The 22,755-nt window shown below is 42.8% G+C and overlaps 1 protein-coding gene across 1 annotated transcript; it reads left to right on the top strand.

Moving 5' to 3' along the window:
- Nucleotides 1-485: 485 nt before the first annotated feature.
- gclm (glutamate-cysteine ligase, modifier subunit) lies at nucleotides 486-19,259 on the top strand. Its single transcript, XM_055641455.1, has 7 exons — nucleotides 486-697; nucleotides 866-931; nucleotides 8,986-9,070; nucleotides 10,864-10,920; nucleotides 14,316-14,518; nucleotides 15,688-15,802; nucleotides 17,468-19,259. Exons 1-7 carry the CDS (start codon nucleotides 563-565, stop codon nucleotides 17,635-17,637), a joined length of 831 nt encoding a protein of 276 aa, XP_055497430.1. The 5' UTR covers nucleotides 486-562; the 3' UTR covers nucleotides 17,638-19,259.
- Nucleotides 19,260-22,755: the final 3,496 nt, after the last annotated feature.

The raw sequence follows: 22,755 nt of genomic DNA, 5'->3' as shown, positions 1-22,755 counted from the left end.
GTGGCCATGATGCAGCCAATCAGCGTGCGGGTGGGCGGGTCTATGCATGTGAATCCGGAGGGGGCGTGGTAGAGGTGACGCCATTCAGCGCTGCGGCAGCGGGAAGAGGGCGGGGTCATGGTCCTGTCATTCAACGTGCGGGCGGGGCCAACGGGCCGCCTGGGCGGTGACGCACGCGGCCTTGGCGCCTGCGCGAGGAGTTAGCGAATGGGAGGGAGGGGGCGTGCCTCCGTACTGCTAATCAGCGCTGGGGTAGCAGGTGGGCGGGGACAAGTTGGCATTGGCGCGTGCGCGGGGGAGAGGTGGGCGGGGCGGGGCGGGGCTCGCAGGTTTGGGGTGGTGGCCCGCGGCTACCGATCAACGTGGGGGTGGACGGGGCGGGGCCGCGTGCACGGGGAGGAGCTACTGTGGGCGGGGCTAATGGGGAGGGGCGGGGCTCTGGTCCGTCAATCGGTGTGAGGGTGGGCGGAGCGGGGCCCGGCGTGCGCGTGCGCAGTGGCAGCGGGAGCGGGAGGGAGGTGGGAGTTGGGCTCGTTGTCGGCGTCGGCGAGTGAGCGGCGCCATGTCGGCTCGTAGCGTGCAGACGGAGGGCGGCAAGCAGCTCTTCTCTCAGGCCTCGGCCGTCTCCATCCACACCGGGAACATCGTCAACTGGAGCCGCCTCAAAAAGAAGTGCCCGACCTCGCCGAGCGAGGAGGTGAGCGCCTCGAGGGGGAGGGAGGGGGGAAGGGGGGACCGGGAGCGGGACTGAGCAAGGCCTCGCCTCTTCCTCCGCTGCTGCGCCGGTCAGGCCGCAAACGGGCCAAGGGGCAGCGACCTGGTGCCGGCCCGCTCTACCTCCCTCTCACTCTCTCCTCTCGTCCAGTTGCAGGACTGTATCCGTGAGACTCTGGAGAAATGGAGCACCCAGGTCAACCCAGAGCTGCTGAAGGTAAGCGACTCTCTCTCCCTTTGCACTCCCCTGTAGCAGGGGTGGAAATGTCATAGACTAGAGGGCACATTTAGGGTGAGAGGGGCAAAGTTCAAAGGAGATGTGTGTGGCAAGTATTTTTTTACACATAGGGTGGTATCTACCCGCAGGTGCTGGCAGGGTTAGTGGTGGAGGCAGATACCATAGTGGCGTTTCAGAGGCTTTTGGTTGGGCACAGATATGAATCATGTGCAGGCAGATGAGATTAGTTTGTGGCTGGAGGCTACATTAGCGCTGAAGAACGTGTATCTTGTACTGACGAATGTCATAGAGCTGTACAGCATGGCAATAAGCCTTTTTGCTTGCCTTGTTCCTACCAACCAAGATGCCCAATTGAACCAGTCCAATTAACCATTTTCACGTCTTTTTTGCCCAATTAAGACCAAAGTTGAACCCTTGAAGACTAAAACAGGTGAATTTATTGTGGGGAACTAGGAACTGGCAGACCAATTGAACAGGTACTTTGTATCTGTCTTCACTAAGGAAGACACAAACAATTTCCCTGATAGTGGCCAGAGGATCCAGGGTGAAGGAGGAACTGAAGGAAATTCACATTAGGCAGGATATTGTGTTGGGTAGACTGATGGGACTGAAGGCTGATAAATCCCCAGGGACTGATGGACTGCATCCCAGCGTACTTAAGGAAGTGGCTCAAGAAATCGTGGACGCATTGATGATCATTTTCCAATATTCTATAGATTCAGGATCGGTTCCTGTGGATTGGAGTATAGCTAATATTATCCCACTTTTTAAGAAAAGCAGGAGAGAGAAAACAGGAAATTTTAGACCAGTTAGCCTGACATCAGTAGTGGGGAAGATGCTGGAGTCAATTATAAAAGATGAAATAGCGGCACATTTGGATAGCAGTAACAGGATCGGTCCGAGTCACCATGGATTTACGAAGGGGAAATCATGCTTGACTAATCTTCTGGAATTTTTTGAGGATGTAACTAGGAAAATGGACAAGGGAGAGCCTGTGGATGTAGTGTACCTGGACTTTCAGAAAGCATTTGATATGGTCCAGTGTAGGAGAATAGTGGACAAATTTAGAGCACATGATATTGGAGGTAGTGTACTGATATGGATAGAAAATTGGTTGGCAGACAGGAAACAAAGAGTAGGGATTAACGGGTCCCTTTCAGAATGGCAGGCAGTGACTAGTGGGGTACCGCAAGGCTCGGTGCTGGGACTGCAGCTATTTACAATATGCATCAATGATTTGGATGAAGGGATTCAAAGTAACATTAGCAAATTTGCAGATGACAAAGCTGGGTGGCAGTGTGAACTGTGAGGAGGATGCTATGAGGACGCAGGGTGACTTGGACAGGTTGGGTGAGTGGGCGGATGGATGGCAGGTGCAGTTTAATGTGGATAAATGTGAGGATTTTCCACTTTGGTGGCAAAACCAGGAAGGCAGATCATTATCTAAATGGTGTCAAGTTGGGAAAGGGGAAGTACAAAGAGATCTGGGGGTCCTTGTTCATCACTCACTGAAAGTAAGGATGCAGGTAGAGCAGGCAGTGAAGAAAGCGAATGGCATGCTGGCCATCATAACAAGAGGAGTTGAGTATAGGAGCAAAGAAGTCCTTCTGCAGTTGTACAGGGCCCTAATGAAACCACACCTGGAGTATTGTGTGCAGTTTTGGTCTCCAAATTTGAGTAAGGACATTCTTGCTATTGAGGGTGTGCAGTGTAGGTTCACAAGGTTAATTCCCGGGATGGCGGGACTGTCGTATGTTGATAGAATGGAGCGGCTGGGCTTGTCTACTCTGGAATTTAGCAAGATGAGAGAGGATCTTATTGACACGTAAGATTATTAAGGGATTGGACACGTGAGAGGCAGGAAACATGTTCCCGATGTTGGGGGAGTCCAGAACCAGGGGCCATAAGGGGTAGGCCATTTAGAACTGAGATGAAGAAAACCTTTACCCAGAGAGTTTTACCCTGGATACTTTCAAGAGAGAGTTAGATAGAGCTCTTAAAGATAGCAGAGTCAGGGGATATGGTGAGAAGGCAGGAACGAGGTACTGAATGTGGTTAATCAGCCTTGATCACAGTGAATGGCGGTGCTGGCTCGAAGCGCTGAATGGCCTAGTCCTGCACCTACAGTCTATTGTCACTCACCTGCCTTGCTGGACCCATATCCCTCCAAATTTAATCTTGTATCTGCCCAAGTCTCTCTTAAATATTGTAATTTTACTGACCTGCCATTTATGGAAGATTGTACCATGTATGCACCATTCTGTGCAAAAAGGTTGCCCCTCATAAATAACTTGTCATAAATCTTTCCCCTCCCATCTTACACCTATGTCATTGAGTTTTACTTAACCTACCTTGGTGGGGGGGGGATTGGTTATTCACCTTATCTATGCCATATCTGTGCTGGAAGGTAAACCGCCCCATCAGAGAATGCTCATTACACATATGCCTTGAGGCTGCTTTATGCACAGCTATTATGCAAACATGGGCCCAGTTAGTCTATGGGATTTTTTAAATCATTCCAGCCGAAGAAAGAACTGGTCACTAATGCGTGCATTCTTTTTATGAATTGACACTGTTAACCTTTTACACTTTCTGAGCTCCTTTTCTGATATTGGAGGCTGTATATGTCTCCATTTGTGGCAACAGAATTTTACTTTCACATTCAAAAATTCCACCTTTATCGTTTGTTTCCACAGTTGATGGCACACTTTCCTCTTTTCGTCTCACTCCAGAGAAATGAGTGCACAAATCTAGGCTGACACCATTTTGGTTCTAAGTGTAGCTGTCAGACGTCCCCATCTGTCCCTGTGGATAATTATCAAACATTAAACGCTGTAAAAGCTGGGAAGGCTATTGAGAAGAGTTATGAGTGTCTTGCCAGGACTCGAGGGCCTGAACTATCAGGAGAGGTTGAGCAGGCTGGGACGGACTTTATTCCTTGGAGCACAGGCTGGTGCCGAATAATCTTATGGTGGTGTATAAAATCATGAGGGGAGTAAATGCACAGTTTAAGTCTTACCAAGAGCAGGGAAATCAAGAAACAGAGGACATGGGTTTAAGATAAGTAGGTAAAGTTTTCTTAGGAACTTGAAGGGTAACCTTTTTTTACAAAAAGGGTGGTGGGTGTATGAAATGAGCTACCAGAGTTGACACAAGCACTATCACGATGTTTAAAAGAAATTTGGACAAGTGCATGAATAGACGAGGTTTGGAAGGATATGTGCCAAATGCAGGCAGATGGGACTAGCACATGGTCATTGGCATGGGTACCTGGTAGTGGAACTTTTGCAAAGAAGAGAATTATTGCTGGTGTCTGGGCCAATACTTACCCTTTAACTTAATCTATTATCACACAAGGGATCTTGCTTTTTGTGGGAACTTGCTGTGGTCCCTCCTACATTTTCCTTTTTGCTGCATTGACCAAACTCCCTCCTGCATAGCTGAACTAAAATGCTTTCCTTTTCACGTATCTTTCAAGGGAGTTGCCCTTTTCTGTGAAGTAAGGCACTGCAGACGCTGGTTTAAACCGAAGATAGGCACAAAAAGTTGGAGTAACTCAGCAGGGCAGAAAACATCTCTCGAGAGAAGGTTTGGGTGACATTTTGGGCAACTTCTCTGAAGAAGGGTCTTGACCTGAAACGTCACCAATCCCTTCTCTCCAGGGATGCTGCCTGTCCTGTCTGCTGGGTTACTCCAGCTTTTTGTGCCCTTTTATGTGATTTTACTTTCCACGTTGCTTTTCTGGTTAACTGTTCATAATATTTTATGCAAAAAGCAAGGAAGTCAGCAGGTCGGGCAATATCTGTGGAGTTAAATGACGGACTATGTTTTGAGTTGGGACCTTTCTTCAGACTGTCCCGACCCGATACATTGTCCATTTCAGTCCACACCTGACCCCCCTGAATTAATCTAGCTGATTATTGATCCAGCATCTGCAGTCTCTTGTGTGTCCTTTCCAAACTTGGTTATAGATTTACCAATGTGGTTTGCAAGATATTAAACCACTGAAACGCATGAGTTGTTTGTGGTTAATGTTTTTACATTTATAGCTTTTTTTCATTAACAATATCTTATTGCTTTACTATTTTTATTTATGCTTAGCTAGGTGGAAATGGATTCAGGACTTTTTTGATGGGATAATTTAGATTGACTTTCCATTTGTTACTGCAAGAATACAGTTGTCAGGGATGGTATCTACAGGTCTCATATTCCATGTGGGCATAAAATAACCACATAGGAAGTGACGATGTCCAAGTATCCCGATTAAGATGTCTTCCTAGATTAATACTTTATACCGATTATTACCTCATTTTGTCTGTAATTGGATTTAGTTTTTCCCAACTTTTGAAACAATTCATTCGGGTGTCAGAGGTTATGGGGATAAAGCAGGTGAATGGCGTTAGGAGGGAGAGATATATCAGTCATAATTGAATGGCTGAGAAGACTTGATGGGCCGAATGGCCGAACGTTGCTCCACTTATGGTCATGATCAATCTATGATAAAATATTGATTGCTTTGTGTGCCTAAGAGATATGAAACAATGTAATCTTAAGTTTCTCTCCTCTATTCTGGCTGTCAATGAAGTACTTGATTTGTATTTTATTAACTTTTCTGGTTAACTCTAAGCCTAAATGACGTGCAGACTTGGCAGATCTTGAGGACAAGTGATATGTACAGAGTACTATGCCCCTCAATGTGGTTACTTTGACTGGTAGTCCTGTACTTTGTCTAAATTATCACTCATTGAGAGTTAGAGCAGGCATTGCTTTTCTGCTGAAGTGTATAGACTTGCTGGAAGAGTTAGAATTAGTGAGTGTTCTAATTCAGGATGTAACTGCTTTATGAGGGGCCACCATGTGGGACGGGGTTCATGCTGGAACAGAAACTTAGTTGGGACACATAAAGACAAGTGCTGGAGTAACTCAGAGGTCAGTCTGAAGAACCGCTTCGACCCGAAATGAGCGTATCCATTTTCTCCAAAGATGCTGCCTGACCTGCTGAGTTATTCCAGCATTTGTCTTTTTTTGTAAACCAGTAGTTCCTTATGTCTACACCTCAGCTGGGACAGTTAGATTAAATATTCTCGGTACAAGTGGAGATCGGAGACTGCCCCTTCCAGCTTTCTTTCTACCTTCTTCACCCCCACACGCACACGCACACGCACACACACACACACACACACACACACACACACCTGAAGAAAGGACCCAACCCAAATTGTCACCTGTCCATGTTAACTTTAGAGATACAGAGCTGAACAGTCCCTTTGGCCCATCAATCAGTGATCCCCACACATTAACACTATCCTTCACACATGAGGGACAATTAAAATTTTTACCAAGCCAATTAACCTACAAACCTGTATGTCTATGGAGTGGGGGAGGAAACCAAAGATCTCGGAGAAAACGCACGCGGGTCACAGGAAAAACATTCAAACTCCGTACAGGCAACCTCCCGTAGTCAGGATCGAACCCAGGTCTCTGGCGCTGTGCCACTGTGCTGCCCTTCTCCAGAGGAGTTGGCTGGGCCGTTAGTTACTCCTGCACTTTATCTTTCTTTTAAACCGGCAACCACAGTTCCTTGTATCTACCTTTTCAAGTGTATGATGGAATACATTCCGTGTCTGTGTGTGTGCAGCTCCAACCTGCAATCCATCTGTACCTTAAACATTTGTTTTCTCCACCACCCAATACATACATAGAAACATAGAAAATAGGTGCAGGAGTAGGCCATTCGGCCCTTCGAGCCTGCACAGCCATTCAATATGATCATGGCTGATCATCCAACTCGGTATCCCATACCTGCCTTCTCTCCATACCCCCTGATCCCTTTAGCCACAAGGGCCACATCTAACTCCCTCTTAAATATAGCCAATGAACTGGCCTCAACTACCCTCTGTGGCAGAGAGTTCCAGAGATTCACCACTCTGTGTGAAAAATGTTTTTCTCATCGCGGTCTTAAAGGATTTCCCCCTTATCCTTAAACTGTGACCCCTTGTCCTGGACTTCCCCAACATCGGGAACAACCTTCCTGCATCTAGCCTGTCCAACCCCTTAAGAATTTTGTAAGTTTCTATAAGATTCCCCCTCAATCTCCTAAATTCTAGCGAGTATAAGCCGAGTCTATCCAGTCTTTCTTCATATGAAATCCTGACATCCCAGGAATCAGTCTGGTGAACCTTCTCTGCACTCCTTCCTCAGATTTGGAGACCTGATATAATACTCCAGGTGTGGTCTCTCCAAGACCCTGTACAACTGCAGTAGAACCTCCCTGCTCCTATACTCAAATCCTAATCCATTGTGGCTGCAATGTGTAACATTAGGCAGCATAGTGGCGCAGCAGCAGTGTTGCTACCTTACAGCGGCAGAGACCTGGGTATAATCGTGACTGTGTGAGTGTTCTCCCTGTGACCACATGTGTTTGTACAGTTTGTACATTCTCCCTATGACCTTATCTCTATCCCTCTGACTGAACTTTTTTTTCTCATTTATTATATTGTTTACAGTGTACAATGTTACACGACTGCAATAAGAAATATTGTCATATTTCTGGGACATATGACAATAAAACACTCTTGTCTGCATTGGTATTCTCTGGGTGCTCCGATTCCAGCTAATTGGTTTCTATAAACTTGTCTCTAGTATGTAGGATGCGAAACTGGGATAACAGAACTAGTGTACGGGTGATCGTTGGTCGGCAAGGACTCGCTGGGCCGAAAGGCCTATTTGCATGTAGTATCTTTAAACTAAACTAAATCTGAGAAATGCATTGTCTAGCCTATGCTGCCGATCTCAAACTTTTTCCAACAGAAGGAACCAGGGCATGGAATCACTATCCATCTGCATGTACTCTCCAAATCATACACGACATTGACTGAAATATATATTTAGTTTGGACATACAGCATGAAATCTGGCTATTTGGCCCACTGAGTCCACATTGACCATCGTTCACCCATTCATACTCATTCTATATTAACCCACTCCCGGCACACCAGGGGCAATTTACAGAGAGTGATCTAACTTACAAACCACTACATCTTTGTGATGTGAGGAAACCGGAGCACCCGGAGAATGTGCAAGTCCACACGGACAGCACCCAAGGTCAGGATTGAACCAGGATCACTGGTGTTGAGGCAGTAGCTCCCCAATAACATAGAGTACCTTCACCCAGCAAATGAAGGAAACGGTTCCCTACCACCATGTCAATAATCTATGGATTTGCCAGCAATGCCCAGATCACAATAAATATAAAAAGCCAACTATGGCACTCCTGATATCAATCTGGCCACCAATCCAATGTAGATTTACTTGATTCCGCCACGGGTGCATGAATCCCAATGTTGCTGATTTACATTTGTAAATACTACACCACTTTTTCCTGCTATCTTCCACAATATCCATTTCCTCTTTTGTCATTTGCATTCTAGCATTGAGTATACAAATTAGGAGGGTACATCCACATAATACAATGGAGACAAAAGAGGATGCAAATGCTGGATTCTCGAGCAAAAAATAAACTCGGCAGGAGGGGCAGTCTCTGAAAAGGGAAAGTTAATTCAGTGTGAGTAAGGACCTGTGTTGATCACAACTATCTTGGCTCAAAAGGACACAGTGCTGGAGTAACTCAGCAGGTCAGGCAGCATCTCAGAAGAACATGGATAGCTGACGTTTCGGATTGAGAACCTTTAAAAGAATGGCCTCTACCCAAAACGGCACCAATCTGTCTGAAAAAGGGTCTCAACATGAAACATCGCCGCCATCGATGTTCTCAAGAGATGCTGCCTGACCTGCTGCGTTACTCCGCCACTTTCTGTATTAACCAGCATTTGCAGTTCTTTGTTTCTACTATTTAGCTCACTGGTTTCACAGATTCAATACATCACCAATCTACGTCATAACAAAAGATCATGGTGTTTTTAATAATGTACTATTTGTAACCCTCGCCTTTTTCAACCCAACATCACAGGGATTTTTCCTCTCCAGGGCATTCCTAATCTCCCAAATTCATTGTCTCCTTTTGGTTTATTACAGGATCCACCTGCTACATTGGAATGTACCATAACGCAGGACGTAGACTCAATAAGCCCTGAGGAGAGGGAGGAGGTGAAAGTGTCAGGTAATGTGGGAATACAAGACCCGAGATAGACACAAAAAGCTGGAGTAACTCAGCGGGACAGGCAGCATTTCTGGAGAGATGGAATGGGTGACGTTTCGCGTCGAGACCCTTATACAAGACCCGAGTTGCTTGTCAGTGGCTGGGTATGTAAGTGTCCAGCTGTATTTAATGCAGGAACATTGGAATATTTTTCAATCAATTTCCTGCGCTAAAGTTGCCTCCAGGAAACAATTGGTCTCATTAACTGAACAATGATGAGGAGATGGCTTGGGGCAAGGAAACGGTGATGAGGGTAGGATAGGAGATTGGGAAATGGTGGTTTTGCTTGAATCCCAGGGTAAGCTGCACTTCACTTGCAACTGCTGGGAAAACATTGAAGCTGGATTTGGTTATTTACTGGAGTGCTGCCAGATATATCAAGCCGATGGAAATAAGGGGCTCTCATCAACAGTGCAGATGAAAAAGGCTGTACTATACAACTCTTAAATTTAAATGGCTACCAAAATCTGAGGTTAGTAGCCCCTTTAAAATAAATGTTACTCTTCAACCTCTGGAGCCAAGAGAATGCAAATGAATTTGCATTGGCTTCAAGTGGTAGGAGCAGAATTAGGCCATTCGGCGCATCAAGTCTACTCCGCCATTCAATCACGGCTGATCTATCTTTCCCGTCTCCCCATAATCCCTAACACCCGTACTAATCGAAGCAATTTTCTGGTTTTACTCATTAGTGTTGGGGAGAGGGCTTAACATTTCCTTTCATATTTGAAGGTAGTCTTTTTCACTTATGTTCTTTCTCCCCTTTCCTCAATTTATTGTGCATTTTACCGGAATGCTACATTCCCAGTTATAAGAGTACTTTGGACATCCTGTTCACCTTAAATTGTAAACATTCAGGAAATCATGGAGGAAGGAACTGGCCTGTTTATTTTCCTCTCCTTCTGCAGCTGTGATGATTCCAATAACCATGTTACATTCACAATGAAGCTAGATACATTTGAAAAGAAAGGGGAAACGATAGGGCAAGAAGGTAGAGCAAAAAAAGTTCAAAGTCTATTTCTGTGTAATAAATTCACATTGTTGTGCAGAATTCATCTTGCCTCCCTCATTACTCCTACAGTTTAATGATAAATTTATGCAGCTTGTTACCAGTTCACTGACTTGAAAACCTGGCTGTCATCCCCCAAAACCCAAAAGTCTGATTTAGAACCTTTAATATGCATTCTATCTTTTGTTCTAGCTTTTTCTACATGTTATTTTACTGTTTGTTAGGTGAATTTATGTTGCCCGTTCTCCATGTCCATTGCACCCCGTGCTACACGAAGTCTTAACAAATGCATTGTTCAAGCTAATTATTATTTCATGGCTCTTATTTTCAATGCCACAAAACTTGGTCCCCAATTGACATACTCTGGGGCGAAAAATTGCTATCTATCCTGATTCCTCAACACATAGCATTCTGTTCAACTCTTATTTTTCCAAGTGGGAGAGTCCCATGCTGCTTCTGATCCATAAATGGAACCAAACATGAGCAACCGTATGAATGATAAAGATGCAACTTAAATGGTTATTCAGTGTATTGAGTAGGTAATTGATAAAGTCCTTTGGCTCACAGGTGCACTAGCTTTTTTGTGTGAATATTATATTTCAGAATTAAATGATTTCAAGGCAGAATTAATTCCAATTTTGTCTTTGCATTTATACATTTAAAATTACGTGTTAATTACAAATGGCTATTCTATAGGAATCTGTGAAATGCTTCTGTGGTCAAATCAGTTATTTTTTTCATATTGCAGCAAAACTTTTTCTCAATGATCCTGGCTCTTCGGGCATCAAGGATGCAGTGGAGAAAGGTATTTACTAAAGTTTTTCATTTCTCTGCTGTTGTTTTTTGGCACATTTGCATGCTTTTTTAAAATGCGTGTTCAACACATTTAGATTACACAGGATTACACAGAAGCCAACTGCAGCATTGGTCACTTGGCATTTATTCAGTACTTGCTAGTGCTGAATGCAGTGAGGTGGAAACGTCATGCTGGGTGCTGCTGGTTAATTGTTTTTATACAGTAGTTGTGAACTCATAATTATGACTGCTCTATTGCACTATTGCTGACCACTAGATCAAATTGCCCTCTTAATAGACAATGACAACCATCTTTCTTTGGGTAGGGTACAAATGCAACCATTGGAATGTTTTCCTCTTTGTACCCATTGACTTCATGAAACCCTGATAAAAATGATACCAAATAAATCATTGTTAACGTGATATTGGGGCAGTCACTCTTACCTCTAGAAATTGACTCATTTAGTTTACAGGTACAGTGCGGAAACTGGCCCTTCGGCCCACTGGGTCTGCGCCAACCAGCGGTCTCCGCATATTAACACAATTCTACACCCACTAGGGACAATTTTTACATTTACCAAGCCAATTAACCTACAACACCTGTACGTCTTTAGTGTGGGAGGAAACTGAAGTTCTCAGAGAAAACCCATGCAGGTCACAGGGAGGACGTACAAACTCCGTGCAGACAGCACCCGTAGACTTGATCGAATCCAGCGCTGCATTAGCTGCAAGGCAGCAACTTTACCGCTGCGCCACCGTGCCGCCCATTGATTCATGACCAAACTATGGCTCTGGTTTGGAGGTAGACACAAAATGCTGGAGTAATTCAGTGGGTCGGGCAGCTTCTTTGGAGCAAAGGAATAGGTGACGTTTTGGGTCGCAACCTTCCTTCAGGTTTGGAGAGATATGCTCCCAGTAAAATATAACTGGGCATCAGTGAGCAGGTGACTGGTGAGTAAGTGCTGCTTGATAGTTTTGTCAGAGACGCAGTCTTGTCGTTTGGCTGATGGCTGAGAGTAGATTTTGGGCAGTTAGCTGAGTTAGACTTCTTTTTGCAGATTTACCCGAGGAATGTTTCACACTTGTCAGATGCTCTTTTCCGGATCATCTTATCTAGAGATGTGGCTTGTTCTGGAGTGCAAGTGTTTTTTTACTACAGCTGTGTTGTTGTCTTTACCCATAGTCTTTGCTTATTCAGTGCTTTCTGGTTTAAAATTTGGTTGAAATCAAGCCTGCTTTTGTGATGTGGAGATCTCGTACAACTGAAATGAGATATCCGCTCAGCAATTTAAGCTGCATATGTTCGGGGATGCTCCAACCTTGTCCATGTTACTTGCCTATCAATCCCTACCATTGTGGAGGATGGGGATAACCTTGGGGGCATATCCTTTGGGTTCACACGAAAACAAGTAGAAGTAGGTGGAGGATACCCACTGTTCATGTATGCATTGGCTGATCTCTCCTGGCCTCTGCTTGGCTCTTTTTCTAGTATAGTAATCTGACCACTATGACACAGTGTATTTACATATACAGGATTGGGGAACTGCATGCTTTAAATATTCATGGTCCTGCCATTTTGTCTGTAACCCAATTCCTGTGCCAGATCAGTACTGTTATCTGTTGCAAGTGCAATTTGCAGCGCATTGGAGTGGCCACTGAACCTAGTTCCAGTGCAATTGTGTCCCAGATATTTTTGTGCCAAATGATGTGGTTTCTGCCACATTAATAAGGGTAATGCAATTTGAGATCAGATCCAAAATATGGAGAATACTCGAGATCAGCTACAAACTCAGTATCATGGAAGAGTTTAGTGACTCAGTTTATAGTTCGTAACTTGAGATTTCATCACACTTGAAATAGTGCAGTATATTACCTGAATGGTGTAATAATGTTAATCTAGAACATTTAAATTGAAGGACCCATGGTCTTGATCATTATGCAATTCGCTGCCCTCAAATATATATTCAGGCAAGGGTGGTGTTCAGGATTTAACGTGGTACTATTTAGATTACAGATACAGCGAGGAAACGGGCCCTTCAGCTGACTGACCAGCGATCCCCATACACTAGCACTATCCTGCTTGCTAGATGTCATGATAACTCACTTTTCCATAGTGTCAAAGTTTCCTACACAAGGGACAATTTATTTGTTTTACTGAAGCTAATTAACCTACAAAACTGCGCGTCTTTGGAGTGGGAGGAAACCAGAACACCCGGGGAAAACTCACAGGGAGCGTACAGGCAGCGCCCATAGTCAGGATCGAACCGGGGTTCTCTGGCGCTGTAAGGAAGCAACTTACTGCTGTGCCACTGTGTCGCCCCTATTTCAGCCAATTACAAATATGATAATTATACCAAGTGGTATAATTTGTTACAGAGATTGTGTATGAATTTGTGGCAGTATTAAGATAATCAGTATCCATGGATTTTTATTTTTTCCTTTGAAAACTACTTTACCAATTTCTCACATGATTTGTTTCATTAGTGAGTAATCTTTGCTCACTGACAATGACATGAGCCACTTAATGTAATGGCACCTGGAAAAATATTTTGTTTTTAACGTCAAATATAAATCAACTGGTGTGAGATTTACATTTGATCAGCTTTGGCATTCGCAAATGGACCCATTATTTAAAGATGCTTGTCGCTACTATATTCCATTCAATTATATAGTCATAAGCATGGAAACTCATCCATGACTACAAAGATCCCCCCTCTAAGCTAGTCTTCATCAACCTGGGTTACTTCAAGAAAAATTAAATGAAGACACTACCTCCCACGTATAAAACAATGCAAACAATACCTAACAAACCCTTGTCTTACCAAATGTAAGTATAGCTTATTCCACAGATTCTTCTCTGGTAACTCTCCTACTATTGATTCCAGGTTTTTCTCTATAGTTCTTCGTTAATAGAAGCACCCCCCGTCAGCCACCCTGCAGTCTGTGAGGTGCTGGGCTGCTTGCTAGATGTCATGATAACTCACTTTTCCGCAGTGTCAAAGTTTCCAGCATTCAATGCGGTCTCCTCCTCATACTCCTTCTCCACACATGATCTGAGCCCCAGAGATGATTGCTGTCGGGGCAGAATGAAAAGGCAGCTGGTGTTGGAAGTAACGGGTGATTTATTCAACTGGTCTGCTGGTCTCCTGGTGTGCACCAGTTTAATAAATTACCCATTACTAACACCAACTCTGCATAGCCTTTCTATTTTGTTGCTACACTGCCATCTTAAAAGTTATTTACATGGTAAGCTACCTCTTGATGGTCAGCAGTTTTCCTCTAAAATGGTTCTTACTGTCATCTTATCCTAATGAGGTTCTTATGCTTACCATCTGCATTTATAACCAAAAAAGACGATTAAAATGTGAGTATCGAGGAAATAATGGAATTTTGTATTTATTGCAGCTTGTTCAGCACTTGAAGTATCACAGCTGGATTCTGTGATACTTGCCCCTCCTCCACTTGCAGATGGAGCTAGTCTTTCTCTTGCACACCTGCAACCATATTGGGAAGAGCTGGAAACTCTGGTTCGAAGTCAAAGCATTGTAGCAATCGGTACCTCAGATTTGGATAAAGTTCTTTTGGAGCAACTCTATCAGTGGGCTCAGGTAAATCTGGGTTGAGTAATTATGTTGTGTGATTCTGTTTGTAGATTTGGGAAGGCTATTAGATTTTTTTTTTTTAATGTTTTATCTTTTGTGTATATCAGAAATGGCTGCACTCTGCGGCCCGTTTAACATTAAAATAATTAGTGCTGCACCTGATTCCATGGCTTATGCTGCCAGAAGATAGGCACAAAATGCTGGAGTAACTCAGCGAAACAGGCAGCATCTCTGGTGAGAAGGAATAAGTGACATTTCCTGCCGAGACCCTTCCTCCGACTCTGTTACTCCAGCATTTTGTGTATCCGCTATATAACCAGCATCCTCAGTTCGTTCTTACACATTTTATGCTACCAGTCCTGATTCTTGAGGGATGGTGACAGAAGCCTGCTGCCTCATGGCTCCAATGACCAGGTTCAATCCTGATTTCCCTTGGTGTACATGTGAGCGGAAGAATATGGGAGGAGTTGATGGTGAGACTATTAAGTGGGATTAGTGATCAATGTGTATTTGATGGTCAGCGTGGACTCGGAAGGCTGAAGGATATATTTCTGTACCATATTACCCTGTCCTCAAAATGTGTGTGATCATTGAACAATGATGGCTTCCCAGACTGATCTCAACTGTAGTGCTGATGGATAAATAGCGACTGACCTAATTGTTGCTGAGCTTGTACAGCAGATGGAAGGGCTGCCCACAATTCTTGTCAATGATAGACTTTAGATGGATATGCAGGGAATGGAGAGATATGATCATGTGTAAGCAGAGGAGATTAATTTAACAGCATCATGATGGGCGCGGACATGGTGGGCGGTGAGGCCTATTCCTGTGCTGTAGTCTTCAATGATAGTTATGCATTGCCTTCCCCAGGATGATCTATTCAAAACCATGAACATCGAGGCCGTTCCTAACAAAAACTGATTCAGAAATGTTTCTTTCAAAGGATCTCTATCTGTGCTTTTGACTATTTAGAAACTTGTATTTAATAGTGTTAAAAAAATAACATTTAATGGGAGAATGTTTAGGTCAGGTTTACGTGGTTTAATTTGATATTGAAAGTTAATTGTCTGGTAATAGTTTGCTACACTAACATTTCAAAATTGCATCTGTCTTTATCTCATGTTACCTGTAACCCATCACTTTCTTTCCTCCCTTCCCCTCACCCAATGTCGTAGGTGAAACCTAGCAGCAACCAGGTGAATTTAGCTTCCTGCTGTGTGATGCCACCAGAGCTCACTGCCTTTGCTAAAGAATATGACATACAGTTATTGACCCACAGTGACCCGAAAGGTGAGACTGCATATATATATATTTGTCTACTTGTATGAAATGTAGGCTCTCTGTAGTAGGTGGTTGGTAGTAGAACGTATGTTTCTCTTGGAGATGAGCAGGGGTTCAACTTTCTTTCTTCCTCCCACCTCCACTGTCATTTCTCTTGCCCTGTCCCGATGCTGCAGGGCAAGAACGAAGAAGGACCATTGCGACTCTAATGAGTACCTTGTCAGTGCCAGATACATGGTGACCCTTTGTGTATGGTATGCAAAAATAAATAATTTCACTGTACCTAGGTATGTGTGACAATAAAATATAATTGAATACCATTTGAACATCAGGAAAATCATGAACTAAGCGCAGACATTTTCCTTGGCAAACTCACATGGATGTAGTGCATGAGTGAGCAACACCAGAAATTGGAGGAACAGCACCTCGTATTCCGCTTGGGAAGTCTGCATCCTGCGGGCATGAACATTGAATTCTCCCAATTTTGTTAACCCTTGCTGTCTCCTCCCCTTCCTGTCTCCTCCCCTTCCCCAGCCCTCGGGCAGTCTCCTCCCATCCCCCAACCCTTGGGCTCCTCCTCCTCCTTTTTCCTTCCTTCTCCCTGCCACCCCCTATCAGTCTGAAGAAGGGTTTAGGCCCAAAATGTTACCTATTTCCTTCGCTCCACAGATGCTGCTGCACCCGCTGAGTTTCTCCAGCATTTTTGTGTACCTTGGATGTAGTGCATGTCCTGTCCACATTTTTTTGTTTTAGTGCACTATAAGTTTGGGTTTGTTTGTCACGTGCACTGAAGTACTGTGAAAAGCTTTGTTTTGCCTGCTGTCCATTCAGATCAGATAAATACTATACATAAATACAGTCAAGGTAAATTCAAGTACAATAGGCAGAGCCCAGGGAAAGATATAGAGCAGAATATAGTTTCGACATTATAACACAACTGGTCACAGACTTGTAGTGTAACTGTTCCACAGACAAAGTCCAATGTCTACAATGAGGTAGAGAGCATCTGACTGTACTCTAGCTCATGGAAGGACATTCACAAGCTTGATAAGAGGGGAAGAAGCTATTCCTGACGACCTGATTATGCTCGCTTTCAAGCTTCTGTATCTTCTGCCCGATGGGACCGGGGAGAAGGAATGACCAGGGTGGGGAAGGCATTTGATTATATGGGCTGCTTTCCTGAAGCAGCACCAGATGGGGTCTAGTCTGTGTGATGGACTGAGCTACATCCACAACTCGCTGCTTGGTGTAATTCAGATGGACTTCAAGGTCCAGTGGTACAACTCAAAACTAAGCAGTAGCACATCTGGCCAACATTGAAACCAGAGCTAAACCACTGAAATAATTCTAAAGTACTTGATCCATTACTGTATCTCATTTACTGTGCATAAAAATAGCGTTGCCATCTCAAGGGTGGTAAGTGAGGACTAATAAATCCAGGCCTTGCTAATGGCACTGCTACCCAAGCGTAATTTTTTAAAGTAAGCCAGTAGCCATTATATTTTCCTACATTACAGTATTTCTCGATAATTTGCAAGTAAAGCTGTTTGGATTTTTTTGTAACTAATGTTAAGTGCTTTTATTTAATAATTTATTCTCTGAAGCATAATTTCTGTGTTGGAAGTTTCACATAATTCAATGCTGATTGTTTTATTTCATTTCTTTTCCTTCAAGAATTGATACCCATGTTAAGTTTTCAAGAGGCGGTGATTGCCAGCATGCAAGATAATCTGGCATATGAATGGATAACTAAGTGGGTACTACGATATTCAGTAATTGTTAAAAGCAGAGGAATTATTAAATCAAAGGGTTACTTTGTATATGCTAAAAGAATTCATTATTAACATCTTTCTCAAGCCAGTTAGTTGGAATAGCACTTTTATGAACCAATTTATGCATGGTATGCAAAGGAGGAATTTCTAGCTGCACTACTGACCAAATGCCTTTTGATCTTTCTTGATCTATGACTGAATCCAAGATAAATTCTAGTGGGGGGGGGGGGGATGAACTGAAAGGAATGGTGTGCAAAACCAGATTGTTTTGCACATTTTAGTTGGATTTTATCTATTGATTTAATTGGCTGTTATGTTAAACTTTTCCTTTTTTAAATACTTTTGGTTTAAAGATATATGAAGACTTTTGTTTGTAGTTCATGTATTTTTTTTTGGGGACAAGTCATGGGCGCATTCAAAAACACACCAATACAATGCAAGAAAATCTTCAGGTAGGTGCAGTTTTATGGTACACAGTCTACCTGAACTGGCATCAGTCCAAACCTTTGTGTTCGAAATAAATTGGCAAATAGCTAAGTTATTGCGACTTATGCAATTAAACATTTTCCAAGTGGTTTGTTATTGAATTAATTTCCGCGTAACTGAACCTGTGCTACTCTACTAAATATTGTGAACTTTAGATTTATGGGGCATACAAGATAGTAATGTTTCATAAAATCTTTTTATGGTTTACTGCTATTATAACCAGAAAGCCTTGACGTGGAGTTAATTGTAATGGAGTGAAATATTTAAAACTCTCTCCCACATGCCTATCTTAAATTCTCCACTAACTTCAGATTAGTTAACATGAGGATATGTCTCAACGTGTGAATTCCATTGGTAAGCAGAGGTTAGACAACTGGACCCTGGTGCTCGCCCCGAAAAGGCACACAGAATAACAACAGGCCAGACTCGTCTTTGGTTAATCTTTTTTTTTTTTTTGCAAATCACTGACTTTATTTTGTTGATGCCGTATTGCTAATTTTTTGGTTTAACTTTAAAATTAAGACACAATTTCTCGTGCAAGAACAAGGCCAACGCACAGTTTATTTCCTGGCATGCAGCATTACTGTTCTGTGGTGTTATCATTTAGTTGGTGAGTTCAGTGTCTGTTAGCTGTGATGCAGTGAACTAGAGGCAGGGTTGTCATCATATTGTAGGTTATATTGAGTGGGACTGAGTAAAATGGCAGTGGATTTGCTACGGGCTCTTTTCATTGTGTCAAATGCAGTGGTGTTGTCCACCAATAATTGGTGAAATGGGTGACAGTACAAAATGCGGTCATCGTTCTGCATGCATGATGTAAGCCGCTGGTTTTTGTGTGGCGAAAACCTTTGAAGAAAAGGCTAAGTTCGAATATAACAACCACAGGTAGTGGTTTCAACCTACACATTCATCCACTTATTGCTCTTGAAAATCAACCATAAATCATGGGGATGTACACTGCAGCAATATCCTTAAAAGTTGATTGAAATTGTAACCTGGGGCTACTTTGGCTATAACTTGTAGTTTTAAAATGGGCAATCAATTTTGTGCTTAACATTTTAGGCTGAAGTACTTTACAAGATTGAATGTACAGTAGTTCCAATGAAATAGTAAATATTTGGAAATAGTGAATCTATGAAAATGTTATATTTTGTTTACTTGGCCATGTAATGCATTTTGTGATTTGCACATTAAAAGAGTGATCTAAACGCCGCTGATTTTCTCTTTATTCTACATGTTGTCTCATTCTGTTGGCGGCTTCTCTGCAATGATAATGTGTGGCTTCCTTGAGTCTCTTGGCCATTACTCTCTTGTAAACCCGTTGCCTGAAAACAAACCTAGCAGTCATCAGAGCTCTCTGAGGTACAGTCCAAGGCTTGATTAGTAAGGGCATCACAGATTAGGGGGATAGAGCAGGAGAATGGAGTTGTGAGGGAAAAATAGCTCAGCCATTACTGAATGGTGGAGCAAATGTGATGGGCTGAATGGCTTAATTATGCTCCTATGTCTTATGGTCTTGTGGCTTTATGGAAATGAGAATAGGAAGGACAAAATGCCTTTGCCCAGTTATTCATAAATTAAAATAGATATAAAAAGCTGCAGTAACTCAGCAAAACAGGCAGCATCTCTGGAAAGGAATGGGTGACGTTTTGGGTCGAGACCCTTCTTCAGACTGGTTAGGGATAAGGGAAAATGAGAGATATATACAATGATGTAGGGAGATATAGAACAATGAATAAAAGACGTGCAAAAAGGTAATGATGATAAAGGAAATTGTTAGCTGTTGGGTGAAAATGAGAAGCTAGTGCAACTTGGGTGGGGGAGGGATATATATACATATATAGAGAGAGTGAGAGAGATCGAGAGCAGTTTGGGCGAGGAGGGATGAGTTAAGATATCTATACTAAGTTGGATTACATGTAATGAGAAACTTCCACATAGAGGCTTCACGCAGTAGAGATGGTGAGTTTTACTGAATTATGATAGGATTCATAAAAGAGAAAATGTTAATTCCTTGCCAGTTTAATTGGGATAGGGATGTTATGTTTAATTGGGATAGGGATATGCTGGAAATATTTAAAATTTTGTTCTTATAATTTACATGCAGCAAAAGAACAGGATTATCATGAGGGAAAGAAAATCTAAGCACACCAAGGGCTGATGAACCTGATTGCTTGCAAACTGATGTTCTAGAAAAAATGGCTGCTGAGATGATTGCAAGCATTGGTTATGACCTTGAATTTCCCCTGACGCTATTACTATTGATATTATCACTATTCATGAAAATGGAACTACAGATCGCTCAGCCTAATATTTATTAGAAAAGTCAAGGCCTGCACTCTCGAGATTAGAAGGTAATGAATGTCATTGAGGGAATGACTGAGCACTTAGATTATATGCAATTAGGCAGTCAACATGGGTTTGTGAAAGGGAAATAGCTTTATTTATTCTTTTGAGGGTGCAAATAGGAAGCTAGATAAAAAAAGGTGGCACGGGTTGTCGTAATTGGAATTTGAAAGAATTTCATGATAAAGTACATAAGATTACAGTAAAAGATTTACGAGAATGTTGCCAGGACTGAGCTTTGGGGAGAGGTTGAGTTGGCTGGGACTTTCTTGGAGCGCAGGAGGATGAAGGGTGATTTTATAGAGGTGTATAAAATCATGAACTGGGCCTGTACTCGCAGGAGTTTAGAAGAATGACGGGGACCTTATTGAAATACAGAATAGTGAAAGGCTTAGATAGAGTGGATGTGGAGAGGATGTTTCCACTAGTGGAAGAGTCTAAGACTAGAGATCATAGCCTCAAAATTAAAGGAAGTTCTTTTAGGAAGGAGATAAGAAATGTCATTAGTCAGACGGTGGTAAATCTGTGGAATTCTTTGCCGCAAGGCTGTGGCGGCCTAGTCAGTGGATATTTTTAAGGCAGAGATAGATTCTTGATTAGTACAGATGTTAGTGGTTATGGGGAGAAGGCAGAAGAATGGGGATAGGAGGGAGAGAAAAAACAGGCATAATTGAATGGTGGAGTAGACTTGATGGGCCAAATGGCCTAATTGTACTGCTATCACTGATGACCTTATGAGAGGAATAGATCGGGTTGCACGAAATCTCTTGACCAGAACAGGTGAATCGAGGACCAGAGAACATAAGCTTAAGGTAGAGGGGGATAGATTTAATAGGAATCTTAGGGGATAACTTTTTAACACAAAGGGTGGTTAGTGTATGGAACAAGCTGTCAGAGGAGGTAGTTGAGGCTGGGACTATCCCAAAGTTTAAGAAGCAGTCAAAGATACGTGAATAGGACAGGTTTGGAGAGATCTGGAACAATTGCAGGCAGGTGGGTCATATTGGCTAGGGTGGGCAATTTGGTCCGAAGAGCCTGTTTCCACGCTGTATCACCATGACTAAAGGGCTTGTGGAGTTGAGCGATATTAGCAGAGATTAGAATGAAATCAATCGGGTCATTTTCCATTTGCCAAGTAGTCATGAGTTCCAGGATTGATGCTATCGGCGTGAGCTTTTTACAGTTACGTTCTTAAAGAGACTACACACATAATAAATAGCTGATAAGAAGAAGCAAAGGTAAGTTGAGGACGAAGAATATTCAAATATGTACAGGTTACTAATTAGCAAATATTGGCAGAAAATATCTGGCAGCTTGTTCCATATACGCAACATCCTGTGTGGATATCTTCGCCGCCATAGCTATGGCATTCCTTCTTTTCGTCCTCATAGGGCAAGGGTAAGGAACCCTGGATGACTCAAGATGTTGAGGTTCTGCTCAGACGAAATGAGACACGAGTAGGCTACAGGAAGTTGGGATCCAGTGAATCCACAGAGGAATATGGGGAATGCAGGATAATACTTGGGGAAATCATGAGGACGAAAAGAAGGAATGCCATAGCTATGGCGGCGAAGATATCCACACAGGATGTTGCGTATATGGAACAAGCTGCCAGATATTTTCTGCCAATATTTGCTAATTAGTAACCTGTACAAATTTGAATATTCTTCGTCCTCAACTTACCTTTGCTTCTTCTTATCAGCTATTTATTATGTGTGTAGTCTCTTAAAGAACGTAACTGTAAAAAGCTTACGCCGATAGCATCAATCCTGGAACTCATGACTACTTGGCAAATGGAAAATTACCCGATTGATTTCATTTCTAATCTCTGCTAATATCGCTCAACTCCACAAGCCCTTTAGTCATGGTGATACATGCTTCTAAAAGCACCCCTACCCTACGACTTGCCAAACATCCGTTGCCTGCAAACGACCCTTCAAAATTCGCCGTGCTCCAATTTAGAAATTGTCGGATGCATTGTGAAATGGCAGCAATCTCCCAGCGAATGAAAAGTCCTGATCCGAAATCTCGACTGTCTATTTCCCCCACAGGTGCCGTCTGACCGCTGAGTTCCTCCAGCATTTTGTGTTTGGCCAAATACTTAAATGTCATTGGTTTTCATGGACCTGTGCTTAAGGTTTGCTAAATGATTTCCACCCTTGTAGCAAATAAAACCTTTAATGGACATATTGAAAGTGTATATGAAAGATTTGTTTTGTTCGAGATTCCAGCGTCTGTGTCTCCAATGAAGTCGTACAAGGAACGAGTGATGTTTCGGGTCGAGACCCTTCTTCAGACTTCAGTCCCGCTGAGTTACTCCAGCATTTTGTGTCCATCTTCGGTGCAAACCAGCATCTG

This window comes from Leucoraja erinacea, chromosome 10 (assembly GCF_028641065.1).
Source record: "Leucoraja erinacea ecotype New England chromosome 10, Leri_hhj_1, whole genome shotgun sequence".
Classification (NCBI taxonomy): Eukaryota; Metazoa; Chordata; class Chondrichthyes; order Rajiformes; family Rajidae; genus Leucoraja; species Leucoraja erinaceus.
The sequence above is the reverse complement of the archived record's forward strand: the minus strand, read 5'-3'. Positions and strand labels throughout refer to the sequence as shown.

Coding starts and splice junctions, on each gene's coding strand:
- gclm (XM_055641455.1), top strand. CDS start 563: ATGTCGGCTCGTAGCGTGCAGACGGAGGGCGGCAAGCAGCTCTTCTCT. Junction 14,519..15,687: donor AACTCTATCAGTGGGCTCAG/GTAAATCTGGGT, acceptor CCAATGTCGTAG/GTGAAACCTAGCAGCAACCA. Junction 15,803..17,467: donor GACCCACAGTGACCCGAAAG/GTGAGACTGCAT, acceptor TTTTCCTTCAAG/AATTGATACCCATGTTAAGT.